Source organism: Miniopterus natalensis, chromosome 3 (genome assembly GCF_054644295.1).
Source record: "Miniopterus natalensis isolate mMinNat1 chromosome 3, mMinNat1.hap1, whole genome shotgun sequence".
Taxonomy (NCBI): Eukaryota; Metazoa; Chordata; class Mammalia; order Chiroptera; family Miniopteridae; genus Miniopterus; species Miniopterus natalensis.
Genome location: NC_142083.1, coordinates 61,772,607 through 61,790,618, shown reverse-complemented (window position 1 = coordinate 61,790,618; position 18,012 = coordinate 61,772,607). Strand labels below are relative to the sequence as shown.

General features: G+C 45.4%; 1 protein-coding gene across 2 annotated transcripts in view; it reads left to right on the top strand.

Annotated features, from left to right (window-relative positions):
- MCC (MCC regulator of Wnt signaling pathway) overlaps positions 1 to 18,012 on the top strand; it is a 342,772-nt gene that overhangs the window by 261,672 nt on the left and 63,088 nt on the right. For both annotated transcript variants that reach the window (XM_087815493.1, XM_087815494.1), the window contains 3 exons: positions 1,234 to 1,376; positions 14,594 to 14,757; positions 16,690 to 16,896. In XM_087815493.1, the coding sequence (XP_087671619.1) occupies positions 1,234 to 1,376; positions 14,594 to 14,757; positions 16,690 to 16,896 (514 nt within the window). The remainder of the gene's footprint in view (positions 1 to 1,233; positions 1,377 to 14,593; positions 14,758 to 16,689; positions 16,897 to 18,012) is intronic.

The window sequence follows — 18,012 nt, the reverse complement described above, 5'->3', positions numbered from 1 at the left end:
AAAGTCTAAAGAGATCTTCACATTTCTCTAATTTATAGATGTGTCTCCCCAGCTTAAAATGGCAGTTGCCTCTTTCCCAAGTTCCAGAGATGATCACCATTCACCATCTTGGTCTGTCCAAGACTGGAGACTTTCTGCACACACACGCGCGCGCACACACACACACAGTCAAAACCTTAAAGTAAAAGCCAGGCTGAGAGGATTTCTTCTCTTCCTAGCTTTCTTCACAGACACCCTTCCCCTGGGGCTGAGCAGGCACCTGTGGGCTTTCCAGCCTCATAATTGAATCCACTGACAATTTTCTCCTCTAGCTCACTTGCAAAATAAATGCTTCAAAGAGGGTCAATTTTGCTCTCTCCATGTCTGTGCCCAGTGTGTGTGCAATGAGGATGGTGGTGTGGGGAGGAAGTATGGGTGTGCCTTGAAATACATACTGCGTTTTTAAGCTTTCTTGGCTTGCTTATAATTAATTCAGAAACCAAAGGCTGAGGGATCCATGAAGGCCTGAGAAGGGGTGGGCGTTCTCGCGCTAATGAGCCCTAGCTGCATTTAAGTGTCCTTTCCCTGTTAGCAAATGTGAACGCAAGGAGATGGGCCGCTGCGCGGTGTGAGCTCACGCACTGTTTCACTTTCCTGCTCGCTCCACCCCCTTTTCCCGTGCTCTAACTCTCTCTGCTTTCTTTGGGGAAATTACATGTGTGATTTTTAGACACGCTGCTCCATGTGCCTCTCGGAGCATCCACTTTATTCCGCACGGATGAGGTGCTGGCCCTCCAGTAGCTCTGGCCCCAGCACCTCCTATGTCCTCCAAGAAGAAGGCCCGCCGGTGGGACCCTGCAGGCCACAGCACAGCCATTTCTGTTCGCCGGAGTCTGGATTATTTTGCTCACTGTAGCATCAGTGCCAGTAGCCTTAGTTCTTTCTCACCTTGGTATTTGAGGGGCTGAAGAAATCTAATTTCTTCAGGAAATCTTTGGAGGGGAAAATTTCCTAGGAGGCTGGTAGGTGAGTCTTGTTGGTTATATGGGTATGTATGTGGACACAGAAGCAAGCTTTCCGTTTCATACACTGACCATAGATGGGACCATCTGTTTGGCTCCAAGGAACCCTGGTCCAGGTGGCGGGTGGGGGTGGGGGTGGGGGAGTCTATCTGTTTTCTCTCTGAATGTCTCTTTTCCCTTTTCCATAAATGATGTGTTCTCTGGAGATTTGTCAACTCTCCTTTTTCCTCAGGGAGGAAGATGAGTACTCAGAACTGCGATCGGAACTCAGCCAGAGTCAACAGGAGGTCAACGAGGACTCTCGAAGCATGGACCAGGACCAGACCTCGGTCTCCATCCCGGAAAACCAGTCCACCATGGTCACCGCCGACATGGGTGAGTCTGCCTCCCATCCACGAATGTATAGAGATGTGAGGCAGCCTCAACTAAAATTTAGTTAGTCAAGGAGTTTGGTGAGTAGATGAAAGCACATCCATTTCAGTCCCTGACATACTACTTTGTCAGTCAAAATAGAACTGAAGAGCCGAATTAGCTTTCTGCCCTGATGTTTGTGATTCAAACATGTGTCACCTCTGTGTGAAAGTTCTGGAAGGAGGGAGCCAGTCATAAAGGCTGTTGGAATGCCCCAAGTTACAGTCAAGTCTGAATTAGGATGGCAGAAACAGAAATGCTAAAATGGGTGGAGACACATTGCAGCGGATGAACCAAGCAACTGTTGGGAAAGGAGGAATCCAAAATGACTCTAACGTGTTGATCCTGAGTGACTAAGAGAATGATTATGTTCCTTGGAAAGAAGTTTGGTTGAGAAATGAGTTGGGAAATAGATATCTTATATCTGAGGTTGTAGAGAAATGTCCATGTGGAAATATCTGGTACCATGTGTTTGTATGGTGTGTTTTTAAACTGCAGGTCATGACCCATTAGTGGGTCTTGAAATTATGTGAAAAATGAATATTTTTTAAATGAAATCAAATAGGGAAAAAATGGATTGATGGTATTGGTTCATGAAAATTATTTGTTACGTGTGCATATGTAGTAAGTTGCCACATGAAATGTTCCAAGTGTGGGTTGCAGTCAAAATGTTGCAAAACCACCAGTCTACTTGGAGATGCCTAACTGACTTTTTGGAGAGATTGAGATTGAGGATAAAGGCTTTGAAGTTATGAAGTAAGGAGATCTCTGTGGTCAAAAGGGTGAGGAGTCAAAAGAGGGAGGAGACCCATGTCTTAGGAAATGTTCACATGTAGGGGAGAGATGGGAGAAGAACCGAGAGAAGGAATAGTAAGTGTAGTGCAATTTTCATGTAGCTTAACATTTCATCGAAGAGAGAGGCCTGAATCAAATATTACACGTTTATGTTTAATTATAAACGTAAGTGCTACACCATTAAGGAGCATGGTACTATGAGAGTGTATCAAAGGAATTGGCATTCGGGGGTGAAGACAGATGCATTCCAGGAGGTGAAAAAAGATTATCATGTATGAAGGGCACAGAGGTGTGAGATGGAGGCCGGAGAGGCCAGCAGGGGCCAGATCATGTGTTAGAGAGTTTGATGTTTATTCAAAGATCCACAAGAACCAACTGAAAGACTTTAATAGTGGGAGGGAGGGGAAAAGACCATCAGATTTGCATTTTGAATCAGTCATTCTGAAGTGAGGAGAAAGAATCAGCGGATCAAGAGTGCATGGGGAGGCCAACGAGGAAACCACTGAAGAAGTGTAGGTGGACAAAATTGTTGCTTGGGTAGTGGCATTTGAGATGTAGAAAAGCAGATGGGTGTAGAAAAGGTATAAAATGGCAAGATCTGGCTGAAGGATTGGAACAGAGGATAAAGGAACATACATGTCTGGATTGCACAGTGGATGAACGGTGGGGCCAGTCTCAAGTAAGGGAGCACAGGAGAAAGGACCAGGGTTTTGCTTTCAATTTTGTTTTGTTTTGGTTTTTGTTTGGGGGGAGGGTGGGGTGGGGTGGAGATCATGTGTTTTGTTTGGACATAAATTTAAGGTGTCTGGAGATAATCTGGGTGGAGATGTTTGGGGAAGGCAGTAGGTATACATAAGAAGCCAAGAGGAGAGGTGTGGGCTGAAGAAAAGCAGCTAGGAGACATCAGGTTATTTGCAGATAGTTACTAAAGCAATGAAATCTGTGCATAGAGTGAAAACTGCAAAGAGCCTGGGACTAAGCCTTGGGGCCACCAGCAGGAGTTCATTGGCAGGGATGGGCCTCTCATTTTGCTCTGGGTTTAAATGCACCTCCTTCAAAAGCATCTCATGAGCAACAGTCTCTGAGTCCCTGTGCTGTCACTGCCCCATTTGATTCCTTCCTATATCACGTTAAAGTTTTAAATGATGTTTTTGTATTTCTTTGCTTGACTGACTCTCCCACTAACCTTCCCTGGGCAGAAGCATGCTTGTTTTATTTACTGGCATATCTCTAGCTCCCCACCACAAGGCCTGGCACATAGCACAAGTTCAGAGATACTTCTCTGAATGAACAAGTGAAGCAACCAACCAATGTATGAAGCGGTCTATCAGGCAAAGCTATATGAAGGAAATGAGGAGAAAGGTGTCTGGAAGCTGGTGGGGCTGGGTTGCTGCTAAAGCCAAATAAGACAGATTTAGCTACATTAAAGTCATTGAAAGCTGATACCGATTGAGCCAGACAGAAATGGGTTGAGGAGTGGGGATGCCTCCCAGGCCTGGAGTCTTGGCTTCAAAACAAAACTGCCTCCCTCAAACCTGAACCCAGACCCCGACCCCACCCATGGGCCCAAGTCCTATATGCTAAGTTATACCAGCCTCATCATCTCTCACCGCAGCGGCCCCCAGTTTCTGGACTTTGTCTTCCAGCCTTAGGCAGACAGACAAGTGCAAGCAGCCAAAAAGTTATGATTACTACAGAGACGTACCGACACTGATCCCTCCATTCATATCTCTGAAATTCTATGAAATTAAATAAGTGACCCACTCCAACAAAGTTTTGTAAGCAAATAAGGTTGGGAAATGGAGGGATGAAGCCATTTACTAACATGGGCTGGGTGTCTTTACTATGGGACTTCTCAGGGCACCCAAAATGAGAGAGCATCTGTAGTTCGGGCTCTGCATTTCTTTCCATCCTTTCCCTCATTAAAAAAAATATATATATGTTCATTACAGCTGGAGGAAGGAACCCTTTGTGCCCAGGGCCTCTCTATGTTCTCTGTCCACAATAGGGGACCTTCATTCATTTATTCAGAAACTCAAGGGGAACTGTGCTAGGGTCTGGCGATGTCAGACAGAATCTGCCATCAGGTGGCTGTACTCCCATACTCCAGCCCCTCACACCTAGAGTGATATCCCAACTTCTTACCATGGCCTACAGTGCCCCTTAGAACCTGGGCATCCCCCACCTCGAACCTCGTCCTCCCCAGTGCTCCCTGTTTTCCTCCAGCTCTGGCCTCCTCACTGACCCTCAAACCTGACAGCCTCCCTTGCTTCAGGGCCTCTGCCTTCGCTGTTCCTCTGTCTGTCCCTTCCTTCCCGCAGCCCACCTGGCTTCCTCCCACAGTCAGCCAGCGGTCTTCTCATCAAGCCGGCCCTGACCCCTCTCGGGGTGGGACAGCACCCACTCACTCAGGCTCCCAGGCACACTCTTCCCTCCTCTACTTGATTTGTCTTCATAGCACTTAGCGCTACCTGATGATGTCCTGTGTCTGCGTTGATTTCGTTGCACATTACCAGCCTTTATCAGGCTCTCCTGCTCTGTGTGGGCAGCTCTCCTGTTTGCCAGTGTAACGGTGCCCGCACATAGAGGAGCAGTGATGCCATCTCGGAGCTCACGATTCTTTGAGGGATGTAGAGGGAAACAGAATGACCAGCAGTGGGGCAAGGAACACAATAGAAGGTGGACGCGGCCCCTAGTGACCCCCTTGGATGGGAGCATTGGAGAATGAGTTGCACTTAAGACACACACTGAGGGACAAGTGGAGGCAGTGCAAGTGAACAGCAGGAGGCAGGAGAAGAGTGCTGTGGGCACAGAGCCCACGCCTGCGGGTCCCCAAGGAGGGAAGGCCCTGGGACAGCCAGGAGGCTCATTAAGGCTGCAGCAGAGTGCAGTCCCTGTGTGTTCATCGGAACTGGACGTTCGCCTCTTACTCCTCTGCCATTTTCCAATTAAATTGCTTCAATCGGAGGAAAAAGCTTCCATATATAAACACCATTATAGGAAATCATTAAAAAGCAGCCATTTCATTATAGTTGCTATATCTGCAAGCATGCATTAGCAACCTAGAGGCTTCCTTGAGCTGGATTTCATATGCAAAATTTGCTGCCGAGTATGTGCTGATCTCCATTTAAGAGAAAAGCAGTAAGTCAGATCTACTCCCTTCATTAAAAAAGCACTTTTCTTTTGCTTTTAAACCACACCCATCAGAGCCACGGCTGCCCCTTCAGGAACTGACTCCTGGGCACGTTTTGACTTACCTGAGCAGTTATAGGAAGGACAGAGGTCCCAGTAAGGTCCCAGTGCATCTTAAAATAATAAATTGCATTAGCTCTGTTCAAACCTGGTCACACAGTTGTTTGGAAAATAAAGGTAATTAAATGGCCAAAGATAAAGGATTTTTGTTTTCTCAATTCGGCCAAAAGTTCTAGTTGAAAGAGAGGTTGGATGTAATAGCTAACGTGCTTTGCTCACTCACTTTGTGCCAAGCATTTAGATGCATCGTCATGTTTAATCCTCAAACTTGAAGGAGGCCTTGTAACTCTCCTCATGTATAAAATTGGGTTAACAGAGTTCAGAGAGGGTAAGTCACTTGTCAAGCCGTGCAGCTAAGCAGTTGTTTCTGTTGTTGCCGCTGTGTTTCTGCAGATGGCTTTGCTTGGACACGCCTCTGCTTAAACAGTGAACCGTGCCAGTGGTGCGCTGCTCTTACTGCGGTCCTTTGGTCTCGAGTGCTGAGGGGGGAATTTAGGGAGCAGCTGTGTGATCACAGCACCTGGCTAATAGCAGAGTGTTTGTTGTTAATGGAGATTTTGCAGATCTCCATCACAGAAACAACACTTAGACCAAATGATTCTGGGTGTCACAATAGAGCAGAGCGCAGATGTGCACACATGGCTCATTGCGTCATGCGTGTTTGCACGTGTGCGGTGTCCTCCAGCAGGCTGTTTTCCCAACTCTGCTAATAGAACAGCAGAGCTTGTCAGGAGCAGTTGTTTGTAAAACAAACAAAATCCCTGAGCTGAGGGATCTTTGCACAGCCTGGGATGAGCTCTGCTCCAATATTTTGAGATCTCTGCTGGTTTTAGGGGAGAAGTTCTCGCTTTTCTGGAATCTAGCAATGCTAAACTACTTATGCCCTTAGGGATGGAAGGATATCGTACCTTGCTTGCTGGTGTGATCATTCAGATAGAGATTTCCTCCTTATGAGTAGTTTTTGGAGGACAACCAAGGAAGAATTTACACATGAAACCTGGTTCTTTGGCAAGGCTGTGACTATGAAATATGTTTAACGTTAAAGCCAGATTTTTCCTGGCTTAATGGCCAATGAGGTTTAATGGCTTCAGGAAAAATGTTCCAAAGTGTCAGGCAGCCACTCCCAGTGGGGAGTAGGGGGGCTGTGGCAGGGAAAGACTGCCCTGCCTCCTTCAAAAAACGATTTCTGCAGACTTGGAGAGAGTGTTTACAAAGGCAAGGCAGCCCGTCTAGAGAAAACTCGCTTTTCGTTAGGAATGAGGTGGCAGGGTGGTCAGAGCCCAGCAAAGAACTTTTAAATGAGAGTCAGGTTGTTCGTAATCTGATTCTGAAAGTTTGAGGAACCGGCCTGCAGGTTGGAAAAGTTAGACAGGACTGAAAATCACACCCTGACTTGTCAGTATAACAGGCAGACCCTCTGTTGCTTGTTTTCTCTCCTCCTTGCTTTAATTAGGCAACTTAATTTCTCTCAAGGGTCCACAGTGTTGGTCACCCCTGAGAACCAAACCCAGGGAAGTCTTAGAAGTTTCAAACATCAACTCATCTGAGGGCTCTTTGAGCGACTGCATTGTGCTTTCTGCCCGGGATTTGAGCCTAGTCAAGTAAGACCTGTCTGCGAATGGTAACAGCGCCACGTGACTGAGGACCCCACCTAAAGTCATTCCAGAACTTTCCTTGGAGCATAACCAAACTTGAGAGCAGGAAAGGTTCCATTTCACTTAGTGTTACTCTGGAATATCTCCCTCAAATTCTACTATTTAATAATTTTCAGTCCCCAAAAGAGACTTGGGGTGTAAGATAGAAATGGGAAGGCATTGATCTACCACATTTGTTCAAAATCAGCTCCCATAACTGTTGGCATTCATGAACTCCTTGTCTAAGATATGACAGCACATCTTTATTTTCTAAACAGGCCATGTCTCCTCAGGTGGGATTGCTTTCTGGTTGTTTGAAACTCAGGACATAATTTTCCTAAAAACTAGCTTTATAACAGAGTGTCAGCTTCTGAGATGAGCCCCTGAAAGCCCTGTTAATCTGCAGTGGAGATAAGGCCTGGGCCTCCTGGTATAACCACAATCCAGCCATCATGGTGAGCATTGTTTTAGTGAGAAAAGATTTTATGGGCCACATTTGGATGCCAGAAGCACTCCTCCCCCTTCTCCTTGTGGCCTCCCCTGCTCTGGTACTGTTTGCTTTGGAGAGCTAGAGGGAGCCTGCCTGAAACGGGGCTTTTGAGTTGATATGGGTGATCCAGACTCTGGGAAAGGCCCATTTGGCTCAGAGGTTGGTGAGTTTCGGGGAGAATGGTCAGAGGGGAGGCCCAAGACTAGGCAGAGGCCAACGACAGAGGGCCATGGAGGCGCAGTGAGGGGACTGTGGTTCACCCTCTGCATGTGCCTCTGACTATTTCCTCAGGATAGCTTCTCAGAGTTACAGGTATCAAATGATCTTTAAGACTCTCAATAGATTGACAGATTGCACCTCCAAAGTTTCCTCATATCCTCTGCAAATTGGGGAATTTTTTTATCCTTAAAACTGCCAATTCAGGTGACTAGGAGTCAAATAAGTGAAATGGCTGTATGTGAACTTGAGCTTTTCTACATATGTGTTGTTGGAGCCTTGCTCTCTAGAAGCCACTGCCAGAACTTTTATACTGCTGAGGCCAGGGTGGGGGCGGGTGAGGGCTGGGGATTCTTTGGGGGGGGGGGGCAGCTTAGAGCAAGGGGTCCTGAAGAGTTAGCAGGCAGCTTGGGTTCACAATCACTGGAGGACAGTTTTATGGCAATTGATGTTAGGTTATCTTTCTTACTCTTTGCCATATTTAAGACCAAGTTAACCAAAGTAGAGAAACAAACTGTCAGAACTGCACAGTGACAGCAAAAATGAAAGGAAATCTCAAGCCGATATGATCTGGCTGCAATAGAAGTCTTGAAAATGCAACCTCATTTTCTTTGGGAAAGAAACACAGAATAGGTTCTTCCTCCCGGTGAGGTTGGGGCCTGGCAGGGTGGCTGCTGGCCGCTTGCTCTTCTTGGCACGAGCACCCTGTTCCCAGCTTGTGTTCTCAGGGACAATTTGGGTGTGGCAGTAACACTTTCAGGAGAGAATTCCTGTTCTCGTAGCTGCATTGAGAAATTGATCGTCACAGTGGTCCCTGAGTTAAAGCTAGACGTGCATATGCATATTACGTCAGACCTTCTTGCCTTGAATATTGAGGAATTTGTTTTCCCCTCAACTTTCTAATTTGAAAAACTTCTAACTTACATAAAAGATCACACAAACCACCCCCCCAAAACCCTTTGCCTGGATTCACCAGTTAACATTCTGACACATTTGATTTTGCACACACTCACAATTTTTCTTCTGAGCCATTTGGAAGTAAGTCACACAATTCACAAACGGAAATGCATAATATTTTCACAGCAACAGGATAATATATGTCAACATTTATAATCTTTTGACCCATTTATTGCATGTCTAGCAATTTAAGGGAAAAACATCTGTGGTATGACCAAAAAAAAGATGGTACTTGCAAAGAATGAAATTTTAGTAGTCATAACATTTATAATTTAAGAAATATTTGTGAAAAAGCACAATAAAAATATTATGTAGAGCATAATGTATGTATTCACAGAAAAAGATGTAGAAAAGAGTTAAAATGCAAAGAGCTGTAAAATGAGGTTGTAGGATTATGGATCATTTTTATTCGCTTCTTTAAACTTTTCTGTTTAGCATTTTATTTAGAATGAACATTTATTTTCTTTAATAAATAAAAGCCCTTTAATATGTTCATAGAAAAAATTCTTTCCTCTTTATCATCTCTCTCTCCCAATATTCAGCTCCATTCCTCACCTCTCCGAGGGCTGAGGGCCTGACTCGACTCTTTCACTCACCCCACCCACCCCATTCCTGTTTAGAATCCCTACCTATTTATGCCTACCTCTTTCTTTTCTTCTTCCAGTTTTATTGAGATATAATTGACACACAACACTAAATATAAGGTGTATAGAATGACTTGACATACATATATTGTAAAATGATTACCACAATAAATTTAGTTAATGTCCATCACCTCAAAAAAACAACTGTAAGTTACAGATGTCATGATGCTTCACCCTAAGTATATCAGCATAAATTTCTTAAAAACAAGGACCTTCTCTTTTATAACCACGGCCCCTTTACCACACCCAAGCATTTTAACCTGGGTGGAACATTATAGAAAGTCCATACTTGGGCTTCCCCAAATATTCCAACACTGCCTGTTGTTGCTTTTGTTTAACCCAGGACCCAGTCAAGGTTCACACGTTCTGTTTAGTTACTGCGCCGCCTCTGTATCCCCACCTTTCATAACATTGACATTTTTGAGGAGGCCAGGTTAGTAGTTTTATAGAAAGTCCCCCGATCTGATTGTTTCCTTATCATTAGATTTCAGGCTGACATCTTTCGCAAGAATATACGGGGGTGGTGATGTGTCCTCATGACTGTGTTGCAGCAGGAGGTTCGTGTGTCAGTTTGTTGGTTATTAGTCATGAGGTGTTTCCGATGTATCCTCTTGTCTTTGGTAGATACAGGCGCTGTGTACATTGCGCAGGGGTAACTTCAGTGGATACTCCCTCCTTTCCTCTCAGACCCTCTGGTCTTCTTGCCCTCAGACCTGGACGTGAACTATTCTATTCTATCGTTTTCTCTGTCGTTTTGTTCAGTTTTGCTTATTTCTTGCTGGAGTTAGGAGGGCCTTGCTGCGTGCAGAGCGGAGAGGACTGCTGACCAGAGAGCGCCAGCCCTCCTGGTTACAGCCTTACAGCCACCACAGGCTCTGAGCTGTCACATCCCTGGGAGATCATACCTGCTTGTTAGCAGAACGTCTGTTTTGATGCTGAAAGAATTTGCAGGTCTTTCGTCCCCCTGAGTTGCTTCATAAGGCATGATGTGTTCCCAGTCAGGACAGAGGTAGAGATGTCGGCCCTCAGAAGGCAGTGGCGGTTATGGTTATGGCCTGATCTGCTGCTCTTCACATAGGTGAGGCCTGAGGACCGTCCACAGCGGGCCGACAGCCACCTCTCTTTCTTGACTGTGAAGTTCACTGTGCCTGGTATCTCTAACTTCAGGGGAAGAGCCTCCGCCTTGAGGATACACCTTTATACAAAGCTTTCTAGCAGGGTGTGGTATGCCACGAGTTTGTCTTAGATTCTGTGGTACTTGATCAACGAGCAAGCTAACAAAAACTTGATACTTTTAAAAGTTGACTTCAGAAAGTCTTTCATTTCTTTTACATGTTCAACTCACGTGGCCTTTATTGAGGCCACTCCATGGCCAGCATTGTGTGTCTCAGAACACATGAACCAGTGAACAGTCACTGCTCCCCAGGGCTGGGCTTCGTAGGGCCAACATGTCAGTTAATAAGTAATTACAGGGAATGCAATGCTTCAAAGAAAGAAGTAAATATGACACTATAGGTAATCAGGGAAGGCTTCTTGGAAAAGGAGACCTCAAGGCAAATCTTAAAAAGAGCCATTATGAAGAGAACGACGAGGGGCTTCCAGACTAGGCAGGTACACAACACTAGCTGTGAAGTGAATGCCTAACCCAGGAGCTGGTACGTTTTGAAGCTGCTACCACCTTTTGGAGCAGATTTACTCTTGTACAGATGCACTGCACAGAATTGGGTGGAGCGGGGGACGGTTTCTAACACCTTGCCCATTTAGCTGTATTTTTATTTGGGTTAGGGATTTCATAAGGGGGTTCAAAAAAACACCAGACAGCCTTTAAAAATGATTGAAAATGAACCAACTCTGGTATAGTTTATTGTGTGCAACTCCAGGGGTAGGCTTAGTCGATCCTGAGGGAAAAAGAAGAAAAGCAGCCCACCAGTATGTGTTTAACCGAACAAGAATGCTGGTTAGGCTTCATTTTCATAAGCCAAGTGCATTTCCAGAGTACTTGGGTCTTCCCTCAGACAGCAACAGAAAAACCTAAGTCTCTGGGCTCTCATCAGAAGAACGTAGCCTGAGCTGTCTTTTCTCCAGCTCCTATCAGAAGTCTAGCTGGAGAAAGTTAATTTAGAAAGGACAGCAAAAGCAGGCCTGCAGACTCAGAGAGGTGGGCAGTGAATGGTGGTGAGAGAAGTGGGCAGAGCCCTGGAGCACTGTGGCCATGTCCACTGCAAAGGGGCCAGCAGCTGGGCACACTGCAGATTGTTGTCATGTGCCAAGCTGGCACACTGTGGCCAGACCTTCTAATTTTACAAGAATAGTCATAAATTCTAATGGTTTTTGAATGTTGGCAATTAATTCAAAAACTGTTTTTAAAAGGCTGCGCCAGCTATCAAACCCTGCCCTCCACACAAAACATCTTCACTGCAGGTGGCTCATTTGCATCCTCTGGTCGAAGGGAGATGTCTGTTCCATTTATTCTCCTGTGTGCTCTCTTTCATCTTTACAGCAAATTAGACAGCTGGAAGGCAGAATGCCAAGACTGTCTGAGCTTAGTCCTTCCCAGGACTCCCTTTGCATTGTACTTCAGTGGTCGACAGCTTAATTTTAATTGAAAGTTTTGGTAAGAGAAAAGCCCATGAAATCTGCATACGTGTGAAACTGTGGCTGAGGAAACTGGCAATCACATCACTTCACGCCACACGTGATGTCCATGTACCTGACTTCTTGTAGCATCTATTGCTGAAAACACATAGTCTCCCTTGTGAAACTGGAATGCTTCCTCCTTCCTGACAGGAGATCATTCATTTTTGCTCTGGCTGCCAGGAAGCTCATGTCATGGCTAAGTGGAACAGTCAGCCCAACAGCTGTTCGCTTTTGTTGGCTTCCTCAGCATTTCCCTGGTCCTAATCACTGTGTTTTCCGCTTTGTTTGTTTGCTATATGCAACTTCACATTCTTCTGTGGAAAGGTATTAAGAACCTCTGTTGGAAAAATGTGTATTTCATACAAATAGCTGCCTCTTTGTTGAATAGGTGTGGAGCTGAGCCATTACCTTTCCTACATAAAGCACAGCACAGCCAGGGGGCTGCCTCGGCATTCATGGCAGGTGTGCGGTTCAGTGGCAATACGTACATTCACAGAGCTGTGCAGTCATCACCACTGTCCATTTCTAGAACTTTCTCACCCTTCCAAACAAACTCTGTACCCATTAAGCAACATTGCCCCATTCCCCCAGCTCTGTAATCTCTATTCTACTTTCTGTCTCTGTGAATTTGCCTACTCTAGGTACCTCATATAAGTGGAATCATACAATAGTTGTCCTTTTGTGACTGGTTTATTTCACTTAGGTTACTGTTTTCAAGGTTTATCCATGTTGTAGCACGTCTGAATTACCTTCCTTTTGAAGGCTGAGTAATATTCCATCATATGCATATGCCACATTTCGTTGGTCCATCTCTCGTTGAACATTTGGGTTATTTCCACCTTTTGGTTATTGTGAATAATGCGGCTATAAATGTGGGTGTACACATATCTTTTTCAGCTCTACTTCCTATTCTTTTGGGTATATACTCAGAAATGGGATTGCTACATAATATGGAGTTCTGTTTTTAATTTTTGAGGAGCTTCCATACTGTTTTTCACAGTGGTTGCACCATTTTATTTTCTGTTGTTGTTGTTTTTTCATAGTGGCCATCCTAATGAGTGCAAGGTGATATCTCATTATGGTTTTGATTTATATATGAGGCACCTTTTGTTCATTCTAGAACACACTGGGCCCTGTGTCTCAGTTTATACTGCTCTTCTGATTCCTTAACTTATACCTCTTATCTTTTGTAGAGACTCCAGCTGCCTCAGCCTTTAGTGTTCATGTTCCAGTCTCCCTCGGGGGGGCCAGGTTGTACAGGGTATTGTGAGCCAAGGGAAGGAATTTAGAACTTACTCCAAGTCTATATTTAGAAGAATACGCCACAGACTGAAAGATCATTCGACCCTATGTTGAGCAGCGCTGGTCCTAGGGGTGAATGGTGGGGAGTGATTGGCGCTATGTGACGATACTCGATCAGGGAATCCAGAATACTCACTCCTGCCAGTTTATCCACTTTGTCCTCATGTGAGGCTCCAAACAGGTAGCAATGACAAAGGACAGCCAAGTGACATGTGATCATTAGTGGAACTTGTGTAACACCACAGTGCAGAACTCTGTGGACAGCAGGCTGGAGTGCGTGGGGTCTATCATTCACCCTGCATTTTACACATTTGGCTTCCTAAGACCAAAGAAAGCATTTATAGCCCTCCCGGGTTTGAAGGGAAGATGCTCATTAGCTGTTTACAGTCTGTATGTTCATTTAAATACCCTCCTCAGTTCTGATTCTCTGTCCTGTGCTTGCATCTATTCTCTCTGGTTGCTTTCTGTAGGATGGCAGCCGTCAGCTGAGAGGAGGAACTGGAGCATTTGCTTTGTACACCTGCCAGCCTCCCAGAGTTGAGAAGTCTCTTATTTATCTTTGTAGTCTCCTCCTAGCCTAAGGCCAGCCTCAGCAACTGTTTGATTGAAGAGTGAGAAGGAAATACTCTAGTCATATCCCGACACCTCACTCCTGTTCCCTGTAGCCCAGCATCCTTAGGATGCAGCCTGGTCCCACCTCTCCAGTCCCGCTGTGGGAGCCCATCAGCAGACACACTGAGGGCAAGGACTGTCTCTTACACAGTTCTCATTTTTTTAAAATGCCTAGTCCCTCTGCTAACTCCAGTTTGTTTTTGTTTCGTTTCTTTAGTAAAATTATGAGATAGATATATATATATTTTTTTTTACTGACACTCTTTCCAGAGTCCATGCGTATCTGAATGGCTGAGCAGGAAGGTTGACCAGAAGGCTTCTGAAGCCCACCAGCCCCTTCTGGGACACTTCTTTGTTCTTATCAAAGAACCTCGAGTCGCGGCTGCCTTTAAGTGAAAGGCAAGAGAATTCGGCATGGTGTGCCTATGTAGAAAATGACCGTGGTCTTAAACCCCTTAGCAAAGGTTTTAGGTTGGCCCCAAGCCTCGGGAATGCCAGCAGCCTGAGATGGGCGTTAAACTTTGAAATTTCAAGCTCTATTGCCATTTTGTTTTACCAGAATGTGTTTTTCATGGTAAGCAAAATGAAGATCACTTGTTGCCCACCTGACTGCTTAACTCATTTTCCCCTGTTCGCTCCCAGACAACTGCAGTGACCTGAACTCGGAGCTGCAGAGGGTGCTGACGGGGCTGGAGAACGTCGTCTGCTGCAGGAAGAAGAGCAGCTGCAGCCTGTCCGTGGCCGAGGTGGACAGGCACATCGAGCAGCTCACCACGGCCAGCGAGCACTGCGACTTGGCTATTAAGGTAACCTCCCCACCCTGTGTGGCTCTTTGAGGTTAGATAGAGGAAGTGGTCAGATCCGTGTCTTTTGCATTGCGGTTTTCTCAAATACCTGTTGGGAATGAGCGTTTCTGAGAAAGCTAGACTTATGGCTTGGGCCACCAGGTAGAAGCTGGAGCCCTAGAAATTTTTGTTGGGCTACATTACATTAGAAAAAGTCATTATGCCAGCAGTCAGGATCACTGTCTTTGCAGCAAAAATGAGTTTTCCTGGAGATTCTTAGGCTGCTCATATTGAGCCACATCATTTTAGTATGGTTCATCATGTAGCCCGAAGATTAACGTGGAAGTTTTTTTGAAGCTTTGTGGCCTTTAGAATATTCTTTCAGGAGTTATCAGGTCACAGTCCTAACAAGGGGGAAGCTCCAGGCCTCAGTGAGTCACGTGTCCTGAGCACCTTGGTGCTGGGCCTCGTCTGCGCCGTTCACATCCACCCACCTAACCCTGGAGGAGGGAAAGAGAGGAACTCGCTGCACCTGCACATACTCATTGTGAACAATGGGAACGTCAAGGCCTGTTGGTGCTGGGCCTCTGGGGTCTTTATATTACTTCATTGTAGCTTAGTGACCTAGGTGTAGTGATTGATTCTGCAAAGTCTGGGAGGGGCCTATGGAAAGGGAAAATGTGAGGAGTTACTTGAAAAAAATGTCTCAGGACTCTAGGCCCAAGTTTCTATCACCAGGAATTCTGGGTTGCACCGAGCAGCTGGAGTATCTCAAGGTGAGCCGTGAGTCATATTTATAACACAGCTGGTTTTCCATCTTTATTCATCTCAATTATTAATATATCAGTGATGTGGTTTGGGGAAGCAACCACTGGTGCTTCTTTGTCTGGAGTCTCCCAGGCCCTGTATTTAATTTTAATGTTCACTTGGGTCCTAGCCCTGGCCTCAGTTCTGAGAGGGAAGGAGAAGCCAGGGGCTTCAGCCAACCAGCAAGGGGCAGAGCAGGGCCTCAGGTCTGAGAGGAAGGACAAGGCACAACTCGGGGAAAGTGGCAGCACGATGGGATCGTGAGCAACCGGGAGTGACTTCCCCTTTTGTTTTGTTTCTTTGTTTTCGAGACCTGTTTCTCATCATTTCTTCACTGACATCTACTCCTACCTGGGAATTCTCCCTCCTCTCTCCATGTCACTTGGCTTCTGCTTCCTTTTCCAAAAGACAAGAAATGTGAATGAATAGCTCCTGAAAGCAAGCAGAATGAGCTCTTTTTTCTAATTTTCTGCACATTTCTTCTCCATTGATAGCATGTTTTAAATGGATTTTTTAAACTCTCCAAGTACTATTAAGATTCTGCTCTTTTTAGTTCATTAATTAAATCCCCGCCGCCTTAGAAACCTCCACAATGAGCTTCCTCTTCTCTGTGTCACTGAGGTTTATTTTCATCTTGCGCATCTTGGGACTGAACCTCATTCACACCCTCTGAGTCCTGATGTCACACTGAAGCTGGAAATGGCGGTGTGACCTCTCATGTTGCTGAGTTGGAACAGGGGAGGCCTGCAGTTTGGGAAACTCCCACGTTCAATTCTGTGTGCAGTTTGCAGCTTCCCATTTGCATTGTCAGGGTCCCTAACTGGCCTGCTGTCTGCTGGCGTGTAGTCACCAACTCGGGAACGTGGGCAAGGAGATAAACATTGTGGGCAGTTAGTGGCAGGAAGGGGCTGTGTGTTTCTTACTCTGGGACTGCTGGGTAACACAGACTAGGACGCAAGCAAGCAACAGAGTCTGATTTGGAAATAGGGAGAGGATGATTTGGGGATGTCACTGGTCATGATTATGTTTTGTAGCGGAGGCTGTAGAACCCACTCCTCTGCACACTCACTCCTGTCCAGCCTGTTTTCTTCCCTGCCCCCTCCTCCCAGTCACTCACTTGGCTCGTTTTGTGACTGTGTTTTCTAGACAGTCGAGGAGATTGAAGGGGTACTCGGCCGGGATCTGTATCCCAACCTGGCCGAGGAGCGGTCTCGTTGGGAGAAGGAGCTGGCTGGGCTGAGGGAAGAGAATGAGAGCCTGACGGCCATGCTGTGCAGCAAAGAGGAGGAGCTGAACAGGACCAAGGCCACCATGAACGCCATCCGGGAGGAACGCGACCGGCTCCGGAGGAGGGTGAGCCTGCCAATTCCCCTGGCCTGGGCCTTTCCCCGAGGGCGCGGGCCAAGAGGAGCCAGCATGCAGATCCAGGGGCAGCCCAGGGAATCCTGTGGCATTGGTAGCCTTGGCAATTGCCATCCCTTTCTGGTTATGAAGTCATTTTTTTTAAGCCATTCTTGAAAGGAAAGTAATTGGAAAGTGCTGAGGTGTGGAGGAAAGATTTTTTAAAAACACTATTCTCCAGAATTTCAAATCTAAGTGGATGATAAAGTTATATCAGCACAGTGATCCTCAACCCATTCTCCCAGGTATGCAAGTCTTTCCCCAGCTCAATTAAAATGCTCTTCTTTTATGATAAACTAATAATATTTTATAATTTGCAAAAATATATAGAATTTTCCCCTTTGCAATTTCTTTTATAAAATTCTTTAAATTTATAGCAGCTGCTCTCACTTATAGTGAATCTAATGAGAAATATCGACTCTTCTAGTGCAGACTTAATGAAGTTAAAATAATTATATAAGTATATCTATGTCTATATGTTTGTTTTGTGTATGTACATATATGCTGTGTGTGTGTAATTCCTGGTATTCACCCCAGTGTACCAGTGGCTCTATGGCCTGAAGCAGTTTTCAAATCACTCTGTTTAGGAAATACATCCATTACTAAAGGGACTGATGTTTCAGGATAGAAATGTTTGGCAGAATTGTCAAAAGCACTCAGTTTTCCAAAGATGGAGTGTTTTTCTCCGGAACCCACAAATACTTCTTTGTTTGGCTGTGAATTTGATCTGTGATTGGACTGGGGGCTGAAGTGAGGAATTCTTCAATCAGAAACAATTCCCTCTGAACTTCACTTTGAATTACGAGACCTGCTTTACTCTATGTCTCAGTCTTGGTGATATCAGAAGCCTGCTCTCTAGGTTTGCTCTCACTGGAAATATTGCACACAGATTAGGTTGAACTAGAGAGGAAAAAGTACATCTAGTCATGGTCCTCCCCCTTACTTTTGAAGAACACCTTTGACATAACTTGTTCTTCAGAAGGGTCAGCATGTGTAACTCTTTCTGATTTTAATCCATGTGTAAGTTTCCTTAGTTACTGTTATGTATGAGTGTGGGAGAAATTACTA